This window comes from Drosophila ficusphila, unplaced genomic scaffold (genome assembly GCF_018152265.1).
Source record: "Drosophila ficusphila isolate 14025-0441.05 unplaced genomic scaffold, ASM1815226v1 contig_198, whole genome shotgun sequence".
NCBI classification, from domain to species: domain Eukaryota; kingdom Metazoa; phylum Arthropoda; class Insecta; order Diptera; family Drosophilidae; genus Drosophila; species Drosophila ficusphila.
This window is the reverse complement of record NW_025064092.1, coordinates 13,029,073-13,044,789: the sequence shown is the minus strand read 5'-3', so window position 1 is coordinate 13,044,789 and position 15,717 is coordinate 13,029,073. Positions and strand designations below refer to the sequence as shown.

Genomic DNA, 15,717 nt, shown 5'->3' with positions numbered 1-15,717 from the left:
CTTAGCATTTACAGGCAAGGAATGCACCAAATGATCCCCTTGTTTTGACAGGATCTTGGCCAGGCTCGCCAACTGTGTGGAGTAACGTGAGCTTTACGAGATTCCCAACGGTGTGCCGGGCGTCTTGCTTCTCCTTATAACATAACCGGATTGGCTGGCGGCAAAAAAAAAGCTGCAGGATTATGATACTAAAATTAGATAAGAAAATGTGTTAAAAAGTGTCCCTACTGATCCTTTAAAGCTTTCTCTGTTGAGCTTTGGGTTGTGTCCCCAAAATAATGCTTTAAGTTCTCCCCAACGTTTCGTTGTTGCATTCAAGCTCTCATTAAAGCTCAAAGCACATCCTCAGAACAGAAGGACATGCGCTTTGGTATGTTTTTTAGAAAAGGGTTCCAAGTTTATTTATTTATATTCATGTTGTGTGGATTGTCCAGCCATCCTGGACAGGGTATTAAGAGAGATCCGGTCCCGTCCCAGATGCAGCTGCAATCTGGGCGGTTCGGTTTGCTCACCGTCTACAGGGTTCAGAGTGGGTACATGGTGTGTAAAGTGGGAGTGAGTAAATTCTTTTGGGGTTACAGTAGGGTGTTGTATTATCTTATTATGGATAGAGTTATCTGAATCTTATCGGTGTTGGTTGCCGTGTCTGTAACCTTGCCTTTTCTTTCTATTGCTAAGCGCCGGAAACTGCATCCGGCATTATCGGGCTCTCTGCGGTTTTACCACTTGCTAGTGTAAAGGTTCTCCGCCGAAATAATCCACATAAGCATAAGTTATTCTCTATATAATTCCGCACTGCACCTGCCGTGCGCGTAAAATAAGTCAAAATGGATACAAAATGGGTACGAGTAGGTGGCGACGTTTTGGATCATTATAAATTTTCGTGTATAAATTAGTAACTATTTAAAATTATATACATTCATGTACTTATCGTATTATAGATATCATGCCTGTCTGTACAAAACGTCGCCGGATAGGTTTTTTTTTCTTAACACTTTTCATTTCACATGTCTCCTCACTATCAGTTTTCATGTATGTATTTCTTTTGAGTGCAAATTCACATAAATTCAGTCGTGATTCAATTGATTTCCTAAAGTTGATATCTTTCCTTTGCTTGTTTTACTTAAATAAAGCTCAATGTACCGGGCCTACACACAAAACGGAACACACACATGATCGTATTAAACAACCGCACAACTGGGCAGCAATGCGGCCAAATTCCGGGGAGGCGGATGCGGATGCACAGGACCTGTGCGACTCCAGCTTGGGTATTCGGACACGTAAATGCAGCTCGAACCTAGTGTTTGGTACTCTGTTAGTTAGTTGCTTAACCAAGGGAATCGCGACTGTTCCAGCGAAGTGTCCGCTGCGTCGTCAGGGTCGTTATTGTAAGCACGATAAAAACTACTAAGACTAACCCTACAAACTCCCGCTAAATGTGTATATCCCTAGCTTATTGAGTGCCCCAGCAGCCCAGCAACTGTGCTGTCTGTTCGGTTGTCTTCTAACTGGTTTGCGCGTGCCTCCATAAGCGAAGCTAAAGCTTGAAGCTGAGGCTGAAACAGCCACATGGCTATGGGGCGCAACAAAGTAGGGACTAGTCTCGCAAAGTCTGGGTCTATCTGGTTTACTACAAGTTGAACACATGCACGCCCGCACACACTCCGTAATGTAGCGCTGCTGTGCCGCACTGTCCTACAGTACTGCAGTAAGCCAGCGCACAACGGCCGCGAAGGCGAGAATCGCAGTGGTACCTGTTAACTTTGTCTCGAATGCAAATAAAGCGTAGTCTCCCTGCGGTCTCTGCCTGGGTGATTCCAGCTGATCTTGGTGGGTGATCTGTGACTTGTGGCTGTGATTTGTGGCTCTGATCTGTTCTGATCTGATCTTATCTCGTGTGGTGTATCCAGTGTGCTGTGTAGTGGGTGACTGATCTGATCTAATGTGCAGTGGCTGGCTGATGTGGCTGTGGCTGTGGCTTTCCTTGACTGCATCCAATTGGTGTTGGGTCGATGTGGCTGTGGTGTTTCTGATTGGGAATGAGTTGCTTGTTGTAGGTTAATGACGGGGTGTTCGGTTTCAGTATTCAGGGATTTCGTGTGAATATATCGCTCGTTTAAATTCCAAGACTGCAATTAAACAGAGAGAGACAGAGAGCATCAGTCAGAGACAAGAAATGAGGTTCTACGAAACCCTATGTACAAGTATATACTTTACATCTAAAATATTGTGCGCTGCAAAAAAAGCGCAGTGGACAAAGGGTCCACTGTCCGTTTCGCTTTTACAAAAAGAATACGTATGTCGGACCTTCGAATTGTTGTCAAACGCTCGGCAATGTTTTCTAATGGTCACAAGACCGCGCACAATGAGCACCAAATGGTAACAGCACACCCAAAATAAAAAAGGGGGATGGGGAAGCGAAAAAGAGCGAGAGGGCACGTTACTGGCGGCTCTGTGGATTGCTTACATTCGCGATCCCTTCTGCTGCAGGACCTTAGCCCGGTCGTTGAGCTCCAGCTCTCGACCGGCCGTCGTGCCGCACTCCTTGGAGACCACGCACAGGAACTCATTGTTTTCGAAGGGCCCGTAGTTGCTGTACTGCATACTGATCAGCTGCTCGAACCGCCAGCCATCCGACAGAGTTGAGATCATCTGCGCAGGGAGAGACAAGGGCTTGGATTAGAGGTGGCTCCTACGATCCGCTGGCTCAAGGACTCACCTGGGTCAGCTCCTGCTCGCGGCACTGCAGCACACGGTACACGCGCTTCTTGTCCGCATGCGGTCGCTGAAAAAGTTATAAGTTGGGGATTAGTCCGGCAGTACGAAATGGATACGAAACGGCTCTAACCTGGTCCCTGTGCAGGATGCACTCCTTCAGCAGCGCTATCAGCTGTGTCACGTTGTAGAACTCAGCCTCCTCCAGCACACCTTCCTCAGAGACGCCATCGAGCACCAGCTTGCCGTGGCGCAGATAATTAAGCACGGGTGCAAAGTATTTGGGGTCTCTGTCGATCAAGTAGGCGCCTGTCTCGTCCTGCAAATGAACGGAAAACGGCATTAGTCTCTGCATTTGGAGCGCATCAGTCCCGGGGGATGCGAGGTGTCATTAGCAGTTCCTGTGCCCGACATTGACTTTGACTTTGAGGCTTCCTCGCTGCACATGCAACTGCTTGCGTGAGCATCTGTCCGTCTGTCCGTCAGTCCGTCTGTCTGACTGGCAGCCTGCCGCAACGACAAGCACACAACCCCACCTGCAATTCTCTGCCATTTAGCAAGTGAACGGCAAACTGCTGCTGGCGCTGAATGATGGCGCCCATTGTTGCCGCCGTTCATCAGCGAGGGGCTTTTTATTCGAGCTACAGGCTGTTTAAGCGCCCGTTTAGGCAAGGTAACTGGCAACTGCTGGGGGTGGCTGCCTTAATTGGCGGGCGTGTGGGGGCAGGCAGTGAGCACGGAATTTAATCAATAGCAAAAGGCGCGGGCCGCGCTATAACAACACTGCCGCTCAGGCAGGCACACAACGAGTGCGAGTGCAAAACTTTTTATTAAAAACTATTCGGGCATCGACGGCCGGAAAAGGGTTGGCAAGGGGGCTGCCGTCGATATTGTTTACACAAAGCGAAAAAGGCAAAGCGCTTGTGTGCCTCTGAAATTTCTAGCTGCTAGCTCGCAGCGGATTTATGGCTGCGGAGCCAGCAAAATGTTTGTTTGTCGACTGGCCAAGTTCGCTTTGTGATTATGGTATTCGATGATTACTTGGCCTGCCCCGATTTTCAGGGGGGGCGACCTTCTGGCCGCCCATTTGACAGCCCAAGGACTCGGCCCAGCAGCAAAATCAGGGCCTGTCACGGCAAACTAGAACACTCTACTGCAGCTGCAGTTAATGTAGAACGCTCTCTCACGCTCTCAGGGCTTTTCGCTTTTTGCTCTTTGTTCCTGGCGCCTGGCGCCTGGCCCCCGGACCCCTGGCATAACACTCCGCCAGCCCACGAAAAGCTGCTTTCGCTGCATGACCTGCATTGGGTCATGAACGGAGCACTCTTTTGGTGTTGGGCTTATTACTATAATTACGGAAGGGGTGGGGGAGCAGCACTCACCCGATCCGATATTAAGTCGCAGTCCTCCTGAATTAGGCGGGAGAGAAAGGAATTTGGGTCACGGGAGAGCGTCGTCTTGGTGGTGAGGAAGTAGGTGCCACCCACATTAAGCTTGACCCACTGGTCGGTGCCCTGCTTTTTTAGCACATTGGGGCTCTTGCGCGAGTTGATAAACACGGTGCTCATGGCGCTGCCGGGGTGCTCCGCTAGTTGGGATGCTGTTGGCTCCGCTGCTTCTGCGGAGAAGACGCCGTCCTGGTCAAGTGGTTCCTGGTTCCGTCCCTCTGGTGGGTGGATATGGCTGTGGAGTGGAGGGGGTTGTTCGGCTGTTCCTCTGGGCGCTCTTTTTGTGCACCAATTTCCCCTCTGGCCTATGTTTCGCTTGCAATGGAAATCGTATTCTCAGCCTCAGCTCATGCTTTTTCTCTTGCTCGCGTGTTTGTTGCGTTGCTTTGCGCCTGGATGTCTGGCCTCTGCCTTTGCCTCTGTCGCTACTGCTCCGCTGCTCGTGGTCGCGTGGTCTGCTGCCTTTCCGCTGTGGGTCACTCACGGTGCGCCGTTTTCGCTGTTTTCGGACTTTTTTTTTAGTTAACTAGGAAAATGTAATGCACAATAGAATAGAGATGAAACGAAAATCGATGTTTTGTCGATGACGCTGTTTCCGATGCTGCAGTCGCAACTATCGATAGTTGGGAGCAAAATATGGTCACGCTGACATCGGCGAATGTTTAATTTTCGAAGAACTTGTGAAAAAATGCATTGCCACCAACAAACTCGCTTTTCTTTTAATTCTCCTTTAAACTCTCTTTTATTTTTTTGGTAAAATACCAATCCGAGCCTGGACGATAACAGCGCGCGCAGATAGTTAGCATCGCGTGACAAAAGCTCACTGCTGCAGGAATAAATACTCGGGCGCCAAGTTTAAATTTGAAACGACGGTTATATTTTTATATATTTATCTGCGGTGGTAAATCATACACCTTTCATTTGAAGGTAGATCTTGTTGTGCAGCACTCTCAGTTAGTGCGTGGCTTTTAGACAGAGCGGACGATCATGGCTATTCCGACAACATTTTTGCTGCTTCTGCTAGCCTGTGCCGGCGTCACCGCCGTGCCAATGCTCTACAAACTTAATCCCGAAGAAGTATACGAGCCAGGTGGGTGCTCTGTAAGGTGACTTAACCATCACTCAGGCCTTTTTCTGCAGACCTGGTGGCCGTCTCGTCCACCGTGATTCCGCTGACCGTGCTGGAGGTGAGCTATGGAGCAGGTGGGAAGCCAAGCGAGGAGTACAAGGCGGCCTACCTCCGCAAACTGCGCAAACAGGTGCTCCAGCGCGCGGACAAGGGCAAACCAAACGACGAGGAAGAGGAGGCGCCCACTATCCTGGGCCTGTCCGACTCCACGGCCCTGGTTTCCGCTCCCGCCGATGCAGACGCTCTGATAACAGGTCGGTTGCACTCGATCCCCCACTCAAGCCAATCCAACCTTCCCGATCCCTTCCAGTCAAGTCGCAGCAGCTCGAGAGGGCCAAAGTCAAGGCCGCGTAAGCCACGCAGGTGGACCGAAGTGGAGTAACGTGCTGGTCTTCGCGCTGATGTCATGGCGTGCTTCGAATAAACAAAAGCCAACCGAATCGCAGCAAATCTTGTTTTGGCTTTGGCCTTTTTGGGTGTTTGTGGGCGTGACGGATGACGCAGCTCCGTTGCGGACCAAAGAGCCAAGGGAAGCGACAAAAAGGGAGTCGCAAAGTTGGCAGGAAGATGCCCGAAACGGAAGGATGTCTGTTGTAAACGAATTCGAATCAAATCTAATGAGGCTCCCGCTCCCAATTCGATTTGGATGACGACAGTAATGCGATAACCTCCTCAGCTGCTGGGGGACATTAGCAGCAGGTTCAAGTAGTTTCGCCCTTGCTCAGAGGTTTAAAAATCAGAGCAGCAAAAGAAATAACCGCTCAAAGCGGAGCACAAAGCAAAACGAGGCATCAAAAAGCCAGCAAGGGGCTGCCCGTGAGGAGCAGTGGGCATTGGGAATGGGAGGATGGGAGGAGGGGGGATGGGAGGATAGGAGGATAGCTTGGGTGTGCGTGCTTTTGAGGCCAGTTAGTCAACTTCTCCGCCCGCCGTCCTCCACTGCGCCTTTCTTTTGCCTTTCCAGGACTCAGTTGGACTTTGCTGCTCGGCTCCCTGTCCAAACGCCAGCTGACAGGAGTATCGGACTGCTCTCTTTCTTGCTGCCACTTGCTATCTTTGAGCCCCTCCTGCTTTGTGCCGAGCCGTCAATGCGGCTGTCATGGACAAGTCACAAGTTGCATGGCCGCAGAGCAACATGTCACTTGCAGCCAGCGACTGCGGCGAAATGTGCCTGCCACCCACGCCCACACACACACACACCCGTCATAAAACCTTCCACCAGCACGCAAAGCGACACGGCTGATTAAGCGGAATGAAAAGCTGATGGCAGGTAACTATTTTCGCTATACGTATACTCATGTATGTGCATTCGCCTCCGGCACGTATTAATTTAAATACAAAGGCAGGGCGGGCGGCCAGATGCTGGGTTGAGCCGACGGAGGAGATGAAGTCTGTCATGTTTGCACCAAGTTTACGGGGATTTAACAGGAGAAGCAGGTCTCCGCCCCGCCCCCCCGCCGCCTCTTCTCGCAATTGGCATGGGCGCTAAAATGTAAAATGTAAATGTAAACTACACGTAAACGATGTTGTCACTGTCTCGCCCACTGCACTACGCCCACTCGACTCTTGGCAAGCACTCTCCACTTGCCGCGGTGTTGGTTTCATCGGTGCTGCCGCAGTTATTGCTGTTCGATCTGCACATTTTATGCTCCACTTACCACAATCGACGGTGGCAGGCCCCTCGATCGTCTTCTCAGCAGCGCAGCACTGGAGCACCTGAACCAATTAATAGCTGCGCCTATTCAATACCAAATGGTAATATCGCGTATACGCCCACGCGCCCATTCGCATGTGTGTCGCCAGAGTGCTGGTGGTGTGGTTGTTGTTGCCGACGATGGTGCTTCATCGCAGTGGAGCGGTGGTCTTGTTGTTGCTGATTGTTGTCAGGGACAGATGCCATCAAATCGCATGTCAAGTCGAATGACGTGTGAAGTAATCGTTTGCGCGCTGCCTCTTTTAATTTACGGCACAGAGAACGCTTCTGACAGGTGACGCGAGGAATGGTGGCTAACTCGTCGAAGGCCAATTCACAAATATCAGTACAAAATAAGAAATCAAGCTGGCTTCGATTTTTGGGTCGATTTTTTCACATTTTTAGGCACCTAATGACCAAAGTTAACGAGCCCAATCACTTTTAGAGCGATTAAAAGAAATCTGGATTTTGGCCAGTTTTCGCATTTTTGATAAGGGGTAACCATCATCATTTTTTGCGAAAAATGGCCAAATTTCAACAATTTTAGGTGTGAATGCCAACGTATGTAGAATTTTATTACGAATTCATTGGTGTATGCCATTCCACATTTGGAGGAGTACTTCCTGAGATATTGCAACAAAACTGGGTTTTCTGAGCAATTTTAAGTAGTTTTGGGAAAACAAACATTTTGCAATGGAAATTTTTCTCTTATTTGGGCAAGAAACAACTCACAGCCACACAAAGTATAGTTTTGAAAACCAGAGAAGCCCAACTCCCACCGAATGTACGTTGATTGCCATTTGAATGGGGTATCTCCTTCACTGCGTTGCAAACTTCTGAGTGAAATTACAAAACCCTCTGCAAGGGTATAATAAGCTACCTGGGATATGGAAAATGATCACCAATCAATAGGCATCATCGAATGCAAAAACTTCCTATGGGGGAGGAATGGTCTGCGAATTTTCGACACAATTCTAATCCAATGCCAGGCTTAACTAGGGAAATTAAATGTCATTAGGAGCCGATTTGTTTTCGTTTGGGTTGGGATTTGTTTTGTTTTTCCAGCAGGGGCGGGGCGGAAGCGTTGGCCTGGGCCTGATGTAATTGCGGATTTGGGTCGCGTGCTGGCGAGCGGCGGATGCAGTTGGTCATCCGCCATCTGCCGCTGGCTTCCATTGCCGTTGCTGTTGCCGCTTCTGTTTGTCCACTGCCCCTCTTTGCACTGCACTTGATGCAGATGGCGAATTTGAGGTGCCCCCCGAGTGTGCAGCGTGGGAATTAATGCAAATAAGTGGGTTAACTTATTTTAGTTTGGGGAAGGAGCTTCAAAGCTCAGATAGAGGGTTCTGGAGGCTTGAGCGGCCTCCAATGATGTGGAAAATTACTCTTAACGTGGTCATCAGAGCTACGCCCTCGTTCCGATTTTCCGATTTTCCAGTACTGCATGTGTTTTGAAATATCTTTTAAATGCTTTGAGCCTTGCCAAACTTTGATGGTCCTCTTTCTAGTTTTCCCTCTTTTTCCCATCGCTCTTAGTGTGTGTGTTTGCTTTGATGGCGCTGGCCGGCGGGAAGGGAAGGGAAGGGAAGGGAGGGAAAAACCCTTCAAACTTCAGATTTCCGACTTCACAGAGATGCCTCGCAGGCAACATTGGCCCAATGAAATCAGCGCCAGGCAAACAAAATTTTACTAAATACACTTTGCCAAATAAACTCGGGCAGACTTGGAGGCTCACGCACACAAACACACACAGGCACACACAGGCACAGTGAGGCGCACACTATGCCGGAAAAAAGGAATAGAATATAATGCAAACGAAATTATAGAGAAGTCAAAGTCAACAGCAGGACCAGCGCAGGAGGTAGGCAGCGGTGGAGGAGTGCTGAAAGGAGCTCCCACCCAGCCCGAAAATCATCGGCTGGCGTAATTAATCGAGTTTTCAATGCGAGCGAATCGTGGTCGCATCCATCAAAGAGCCCGAACATCTCAGGCGGGCGATCGAAGTATCAGCAGTACGGGCCGCACTGACGCGGAAACAGAAGCAGGAGCAGGAGCAGGAGCAGGAGCAGAAACTGGCATCCTGGCAGGGGCATCCAATCATCTATCACAGACAGCTTCCGAATCGCCACCCTCCGCCCGGCTCATTCAAATCTAATCAAGGAATACACGTTGCTATCTTCTTCGGACTATGCGTTTTTACAGGCAATTTATTAATTTGGCAAGTTAGGCACCCTCCGCAGACAGCGACGAAGGCGACTGGTAGCCGTAGGGAGATGGGGAGCGGCAAGGAGCAGGGAGCGGAAAAAAGCCGCAAAGTGTTTACCCGCCGCTTTAGCTTTGGCTTTGGCGAACGGGAACAGGATAAAATCCAAGCCGAAAACCCGAAAACCCGAAAACCTGAAAACCGAGACCAAGCCCAGACGCAGACCGAAGTTGAGGCCGAAAGCCGAAGGCAACTGCCAGCGCTTTAAACACACCCCACGTAATGAGTATCGTGGTTACATTGGAGCAAAACCTATTTTTAAGTTTTCACAAAAAGATCATAGTACATAGTCCCAATAGTAAGCATACGCCCCGTTGTCCAGGCTTACCTTTAAATAACAGTTAATGTTTTAATTCTTAATACATATTTTTTTCTTTATAAGCTTAAGATAAGAAAAGAAAGACCCTTCCCGCTAAGAAAGGATCTCAGAGAGTTTCGAATATACAACTCGTAGGACTAATAGCTCAATTCAAAAATATTACTCATACGACTTGTTAGCCGCATACACAAAAGAATGTCTATTTAATCAAATTGGGGTACACCCCACGGAAACATGAAAAAGGCTTTGTGTTATTTAAAATAGACACCTCTTCGGTCCAGACAACTATTGCCCACTGCCAGCAGGGGCGGAAAGACTGGGACTAGGCTCCATCGCTGCCGCTTGGCTGCGCAGGGAGCAAGCCGCAAAGGATTCAATTAGAGACGTTGTGCGTGTGCCAAAGCCAGAGAAGCATCGCCAGCTTCAGCATTGCAAACAGAACCAGTGTGAGCTTAAACGCACAAAGTGCGCACAATCAAAACAAATCAACACGTGGTTTTTGGCATCCTCTGGAGCAGTTGAACCGTCGAGGTCGAGGCAAAGCCCAGAAGGACTGCCCCTTCCTCGCAGTCCCCTATAACCCAAACATCCACTTGCCTTTGGAGCGGCGCAGACGCAGACGCGGAAGTCAGAAGACGGAGCTCCGGGTGATGCCAGATTTTCGGGGTAAAAGAAAAATCAAATGCAGCACACCAACAGACTATAATTCCCAACTTAGTTCGGTAGAATTTCCCAAAATTTATATTTGTTTGAAATTTTGAATGAATAAAACGAAATATTAGTTGAATTTTAATATTTGAAGCAAATATTATATTTATAATAATTGTTTAAATTTAAAATCTTGATTGAACCCGAAAGGCTGACAAAGTTTGTTTTGTTTTTTTTTATTAAGTTGCTTATCAGTTAACAGGAAAAAGTGGGGTACTTTCTTTGGTATGATGAAGATTTGAAGTTTAATACACTTGCACAAATATAAATAAATTTGTGAAACAAAAAACATGGAAAGTAGGGTTGCACTTTCCACAGTCTGGGTGGCAACCCTGCAGATGGGCTTGGCACGCGGCCAGCATCCAAAAGAGAGTGAGAGAAAGCTCTGTTAGCGAGAACAGGAATATTACGTATACGCTGCAGGAGGGCGTGTTACAAGCCGAAATGAAACGAAATCGAAACCAAGTCAATGTCTCCTCTCTTTTTGTGACATTGACAGTGCTCGGCGGCTCCTGTGGATTTCACCACCCACAGAGACCCCCTCCCACCACCCGCTCACCCCCCTCGCCCCCCTCGGAGCGCAGTTCGTCCTTCGTGTTTGGGCTCGCGACCGCTCGTGGATGCTGCGGCTGCTTTCTCTTGGCCAACGACAGAGACTCAGAGACTCCGAGGCTCAGCGGCCCCACAGCTCCGTGACTCGACGAGTGGGGCTCTGGTCCTGGGTCGGCAGTGCCATTCGGTGGCTCGTCGCATTCAGTCCGCAGAGCACTTCTTGCCGTTCAGAGTTCCGTTTGGTTCAGTTCGCCCTCATCCGCAGGAGCTGCCAGCCGACGTTCAGAGTCAGAGAGCCAGGTTTGGTTTCCGTTGCCGTTGATTCTGGCCTGAGCTAAGCTTGGCTTGGCTGGGCTTGGCTCGGTCTGGCTTGGACCGGGTGGAAGGCGGAAGTCCGAACAACTCTAGCGCGAACTCGGACACAGAGCCCGACTTCAGCGGACTCAACAAATAACCGAGCACTAAGCCGTCTGACCAACTGACCGACCAAGTGAACGCTGCTCCCCAGGATGCGAACGTAAGCGTAAGCCCGGGACTCCACGCCTTTCGACCACCCCGCCCTTGTGGCAATCCGATTGTGTTTTGTTTTATAACAAAGAAAACAGCATAGCAGCAAAGGCAACAGCATCAGCATCAGCAGCGGCGGTGGCAAAAAGAACAAAAAAGGAGAAGGGAGAGAGGAGAGAGGAGAGGGGAGAGGGGAGAAATAGAGAAAGCACAGTGAAATGATGGCAAAAAATGTATCAGCATCAGCAACAACAAAATAGATAAACTTTTTTCGTGGCTCTTTTGGGCGTGTATGTGTCTGTACGTGTTCCTGCTCCCTGGCTTTGTGTGCTACGGTGAGTGGGTCTGTGTGTGTGTGTGTGTGCTGGTGTTCGTGTGAGTGTTAGTGTGCCAGTGCCTGTGCCTGTGCTTGTGCTTGTATCTGTGTGGGGCTGCGTCGTCGTCATCGGTCCTGTCGCTGTCGTTGTCGTTGTGCGTGTCTTTGAATTTTTGGGTGTGGACTTGCTTCATGTTTCAGTTTTAGTCGCTGGCTTTCTCGCATCCCCCGCCTCCGACTCCACCGCCTTCTCCTTTCTCCTTTCTCGGTTCGGCCACCACCCTTTCGAAGCCAGCCGCTGCTGCTGCAACAAGAAACTTTCCGCTTAGCAGCCAGCAAAGCTACAGAAAAATGCGTGTGCGTATATAAAACAAATACGAGTAATCACGAAAAAGTGCAGTGGAGAGTGGAGAATTTCAGTGAGTGGAGTGTGCCAGCCTCAGCCTCAGCGTCACTGTCACCCTTTACTTTGTTTTTGTTCGAGTGTGTGAGTGCGAGTGAGTGCGAGTGGGCCAATAACAACAATAAAAGCACAACAACAATGGCCGAGTGCATCAGAAGTGCAAAGGAAAACCGCGCGAAAGCAAAACAAAGGCCCGATCCCTCTAGACCCCCGGCCACGCCCCCAGCGCCGGTCCTGCGTCACATTTTAATTAAGACCCTGCAATGACAACCCCCTCGACAGCCACCCCCCCTTCGTCCCCGTTTCTGTCACCCTCCGACTCGAGAGCATACTCGCAGCACTACAAAAAGATTCCTCCCCCTGCCCCTGTCCCTGCCCCTCCCCCTGCCCCTGCCCCTGCCCCTCCCCCTGCCCCTGCCCCTCCCCCTGCACCAATCACCCCCAACAAGTTTGAGATTTTTATTATTATGAAATTTTTGCTAATTCGAGGCGGAAGGCCACCGAAGCAGCAGCAGCATTGGCGGATTTTGGCGCGCGGTGGTGCAACCCTTCCCCCTGCTTTTCCGCCCTGCACTTTTCTTTCTTCTTCTGCCCAATTTCTCTGTAACGTAAACAAACCGAAGGGGCGAGTAAAGAAAATAACTAATCAACTTCGTTTTTAACCGAATCGATAGTTCCACTAAGGACTTTAAAATCTCCATTATCTTAGAATAGGAATTCCCTACGTACCACTTTCAATTTAGAATCAGGAATCTTACTATCACAAAATCCACCATTAAGGAGTAGTCATATCCTAGGCTCGGGGCATCGACACCGTTTTCCTTTCTTCGCCAGCCTTCAGTGGTTGAAGAGCTCGCCTTTCCCTGTGCAAAATCCCTGTGAATGTTCATTGTTTCGTGTGGAGTGAACCTGATGGACCACTCCCCACCGCGCTCGCAATCCATTTAGGAACACCTCCCCGCCAGGCTGTCGATGTCTGACAGCTGAAGTCCCTCACTGCCCCCGCCGACTGAAGGTCAGCTGGCGAGGATGTTGCGGATGGGCCACAACAAGCAGGCAGCAACAACAAAAGCAGCAACTGCCTCTGATGCCTCTGCTGCCACTGTGTAACTGCATCCCAGTCGGGAGCCCAAACTTTGGGCAAACACAATACAGCACAATCACCAGACGCGGGACAAACTGCCCCTGTGTTAGTTGTTCTTGTTCATTTTCATTTTCATTTTCCTTTTCCTGTCCCTCGTTGCTGCGTTGCTGCGTTGCTTCCACTCGTATTTCCCCGTCGTGTAGTTGTTGCAGCAGAATTTGCATTCGACCAACTTTGGGCAGCAAACTTTAGTTTGCTTGTTGTTTTGGCGGCACAGTAAGCCGAAAACATGGGGGCCAAAGCGGGAGCTGATCTAATGAATTAGGTGCCAGACAGGATCCTGCAGGACGAGGGACGGGACGCCGTCGGTGTCACGAAGATAACACGCAGCCATTTTTCACGCCCAGCGCACATTTTCGGCTCTTTTGGAGACGCGGAAACGCGAGAAGAAAAATAAGGCAAATGTCGCAGGGACAGAGAAAAAGCGTTGGCAAAAAGGCGTTTGGGCCAAACTAATAAGCAACCGGCGATGTTTGTGCTGAGGGGAAGGGGAGGGGAGGGGACTGACAGCGGTCGAAGCACTGTCAAATTAAACAACACCCATCCACACCCACCCACACCCACACCCACACCCACCCACTCGTTCTGGCCCAAAGCGAACCCACTCGGCGCTGGCCAAACAAATCCGTTGGCTGGCAGCGATAAAGCACAAAAAGGAAAAGGGATAGGAGCAGAAAGGGAGAAGGGAAGACGAGGAGAGAGGTGGAGAGGGTAACCCCCAAATAAATAAATAGATTGCATTTGTGGGCGTGGTCGGTTGAAGGGGGCGCAAGAAGAAGCGGCGAGCCATGCTAAAAAGTAAATAACTGTCAAAAAAGGGTCAGTTGTAGAAAACGTATGTACGATGTATGAACATACACAGTAAAAAATTTCTGTAAAGGCTTTCTGCTTTTTAAAAATAAGCTGTTATTTTCAAATGCTGGGTATAATTTTCATACTTAGTACTGACTGGTTTTACGAGTTTTAAAATGCCCATTACGTGTTCCACTAAATAGTTTGCAACCTGATCCTTAATTTCTCTTGGTGTTCCTTTCCCAGCGAGTTCCACTGTGTGCGTGTGCTAAGGTCTTGTGTGTGTGTCCATAAGTTAGAGTGTGTTAGTAGCAGAGGCTGTCCCCAAAAGCAGCCAAGCAAATACGACTTGAGCCTAGCCCAAAGATGTCCGTCAAAAGTCAAAATCCCACTCACACACACTCACACACACACGCACACACTGTAGCAGGCAGACACACATACACTGGCGTAAGAGAGATGATGATAATGCCATTGTAAGAGCGACAGCAAAAGCAACAGCAACAAAGGGAAGTGACGCTAACAAGAACGGCCAGAGCAACAAACATTTTCAATCAAAAGTTTAATACCCCGTGAATTCATTACACGTCCGATGAGTGATGTACCCCAGGAACACCACCCCGATAAGGCAGGGGGGCAGGGGGGCAGGGGGTGGTGGAGGGCTTAGGATCTATGAGCCACGTTAGCCGGGATGTCTGTTATTTTGGTTTCTTTTCTCATAAGATACAATTTATTGCCGCCGTCATGTACGAAAAGTACGAAACACATGTAGACATCCACACACACATAGACGAAGAAGAAGAAGAAGACATTTTACGGCTGCCCTAAGCACACACTCACACACGCACACACACAAGCAAAGAGATGAGGCTGAAGACATGTATTAGTGCGAAGAAATTCACAGAGGAGCCCATGACCTTCGCCGCCTTTGGCGGCCATTGCAAGTGGAGCAGGATGAGCAGGACGAGCAGCGTTGGGCTACGGTTTATGTTTAGGTTCAGGTTCAAGTCCTGCCACTGCCACTGCCACTGCCACTGCCTCTGGTTCCCTTTGTGACTGCTTGGGCCTAACAAAGTAATCACTCTTTTCCGCCAAACGCCAAACGGGAGGGAAGCAGCTCCCTTCCACTTCCACGCTTATTGACAGTCAGGCAGGCAGGCAGCTAAGGCAGGCCGGCAGCTAAGTGTCAAAACACAGTTTAAGCCAGACCAAAAGACCAAAAGGGTACGCGGGCCGGGGGCAGTGCGGCAGCAGCAGCAGCAGCAGCAGCAGCAGCAGCAGCAGACAACCGACAACCGACAAATTATAAGCCCAAACAGCTTTTTGCTGCTGTTTGCTGCGCAGCCAAAAGCAACGAAAGGGGACGACCGCCGCAACACGAAATGAAGTCGGGAATCTTGCTGACGCAGGAGCCAGCCCCCCACTCCTGCCACTCCCCCTGCCACTCCTGCCACTCCCCTCTGCCGCGCAGGGGTCGCAATTCGATGATGACACGAAGCCGCAGCAGGCGACGCCCAAAGCCAAAGCTGTGCACACAGAAAAAATTCTAGTTCTGATTCGATTTCAGACTTGATCTTGTGCGGAAGGGAACAGAGAGAATATTTCAAGGTCACTCTGGCTTAAGTCAACCAATAACTGGCCTTATAATCTGAGCCAATGAGTTATCCTCTCCTGGGCTACTTTTCTATATGTTCAAATCTATTGTTTAAAAACGACTTGCCATCTTTT

General features: G+C 49.6%; 2 protein-coding genes across 2 annotated transcripts; one reads left to right on the top strand and one right to left on the bottom strand.

The window, feature by feature from the left end:
• Positions 1 to 1,999: 1,999 nt before the first annotated feature.
• On the bottom strand, positions 2,000 to 4,738 carry LOC108097303 (BTB/POZ domain-containing protein KCTD5). The gene is made up of 5 exons (XM_017199518.2): positions 4,098 to 4,738; positions 2,849 to 3,034; positions 2,720 to 2,785; positions 2,468 to 2,652; positions 2,000 to 2,129 (listed from the first exon to the last, which is right to left on the bottom strand). The coding sequence occupies exons 1-5, from the start codon at positions 4,281 to 4,283 to the stop codon at positions 2,117 to 2,119; spliced, it is 636 nt and encodes a 211-aa protein (XP_017055007.1). The 5' UTR covers positions 4,284 to 4,738; the 3' UTR covers positions 2,000 to 2,116.
• A 375-nt stretch (positions 4,739 to 5,113) lies between these two features.
• LOC108097058 lies at positions 5,114 to 5,737 on the top strand. The gene is made up of 3 exons (XM_017199094.1): positions 5,114 to 5,253; positions 5,304 to 5,546; positions 5,603 to 5,737. The coding sequence occupies exons 1-3, from the start codon at positions 5,151 to 5,153 to the stop codon at positions 5,644 to 5,646; spliced, it is 390 nt and encodes a 129-aa protein (XP_017054583.1). The 5' UTR covers positions 5,114 to 5,150; the 3' UTR covers positions 5,647 to 5,737.
• Positions 5,738 to 15,717: the final 9,980 nt, after the last annotated feature.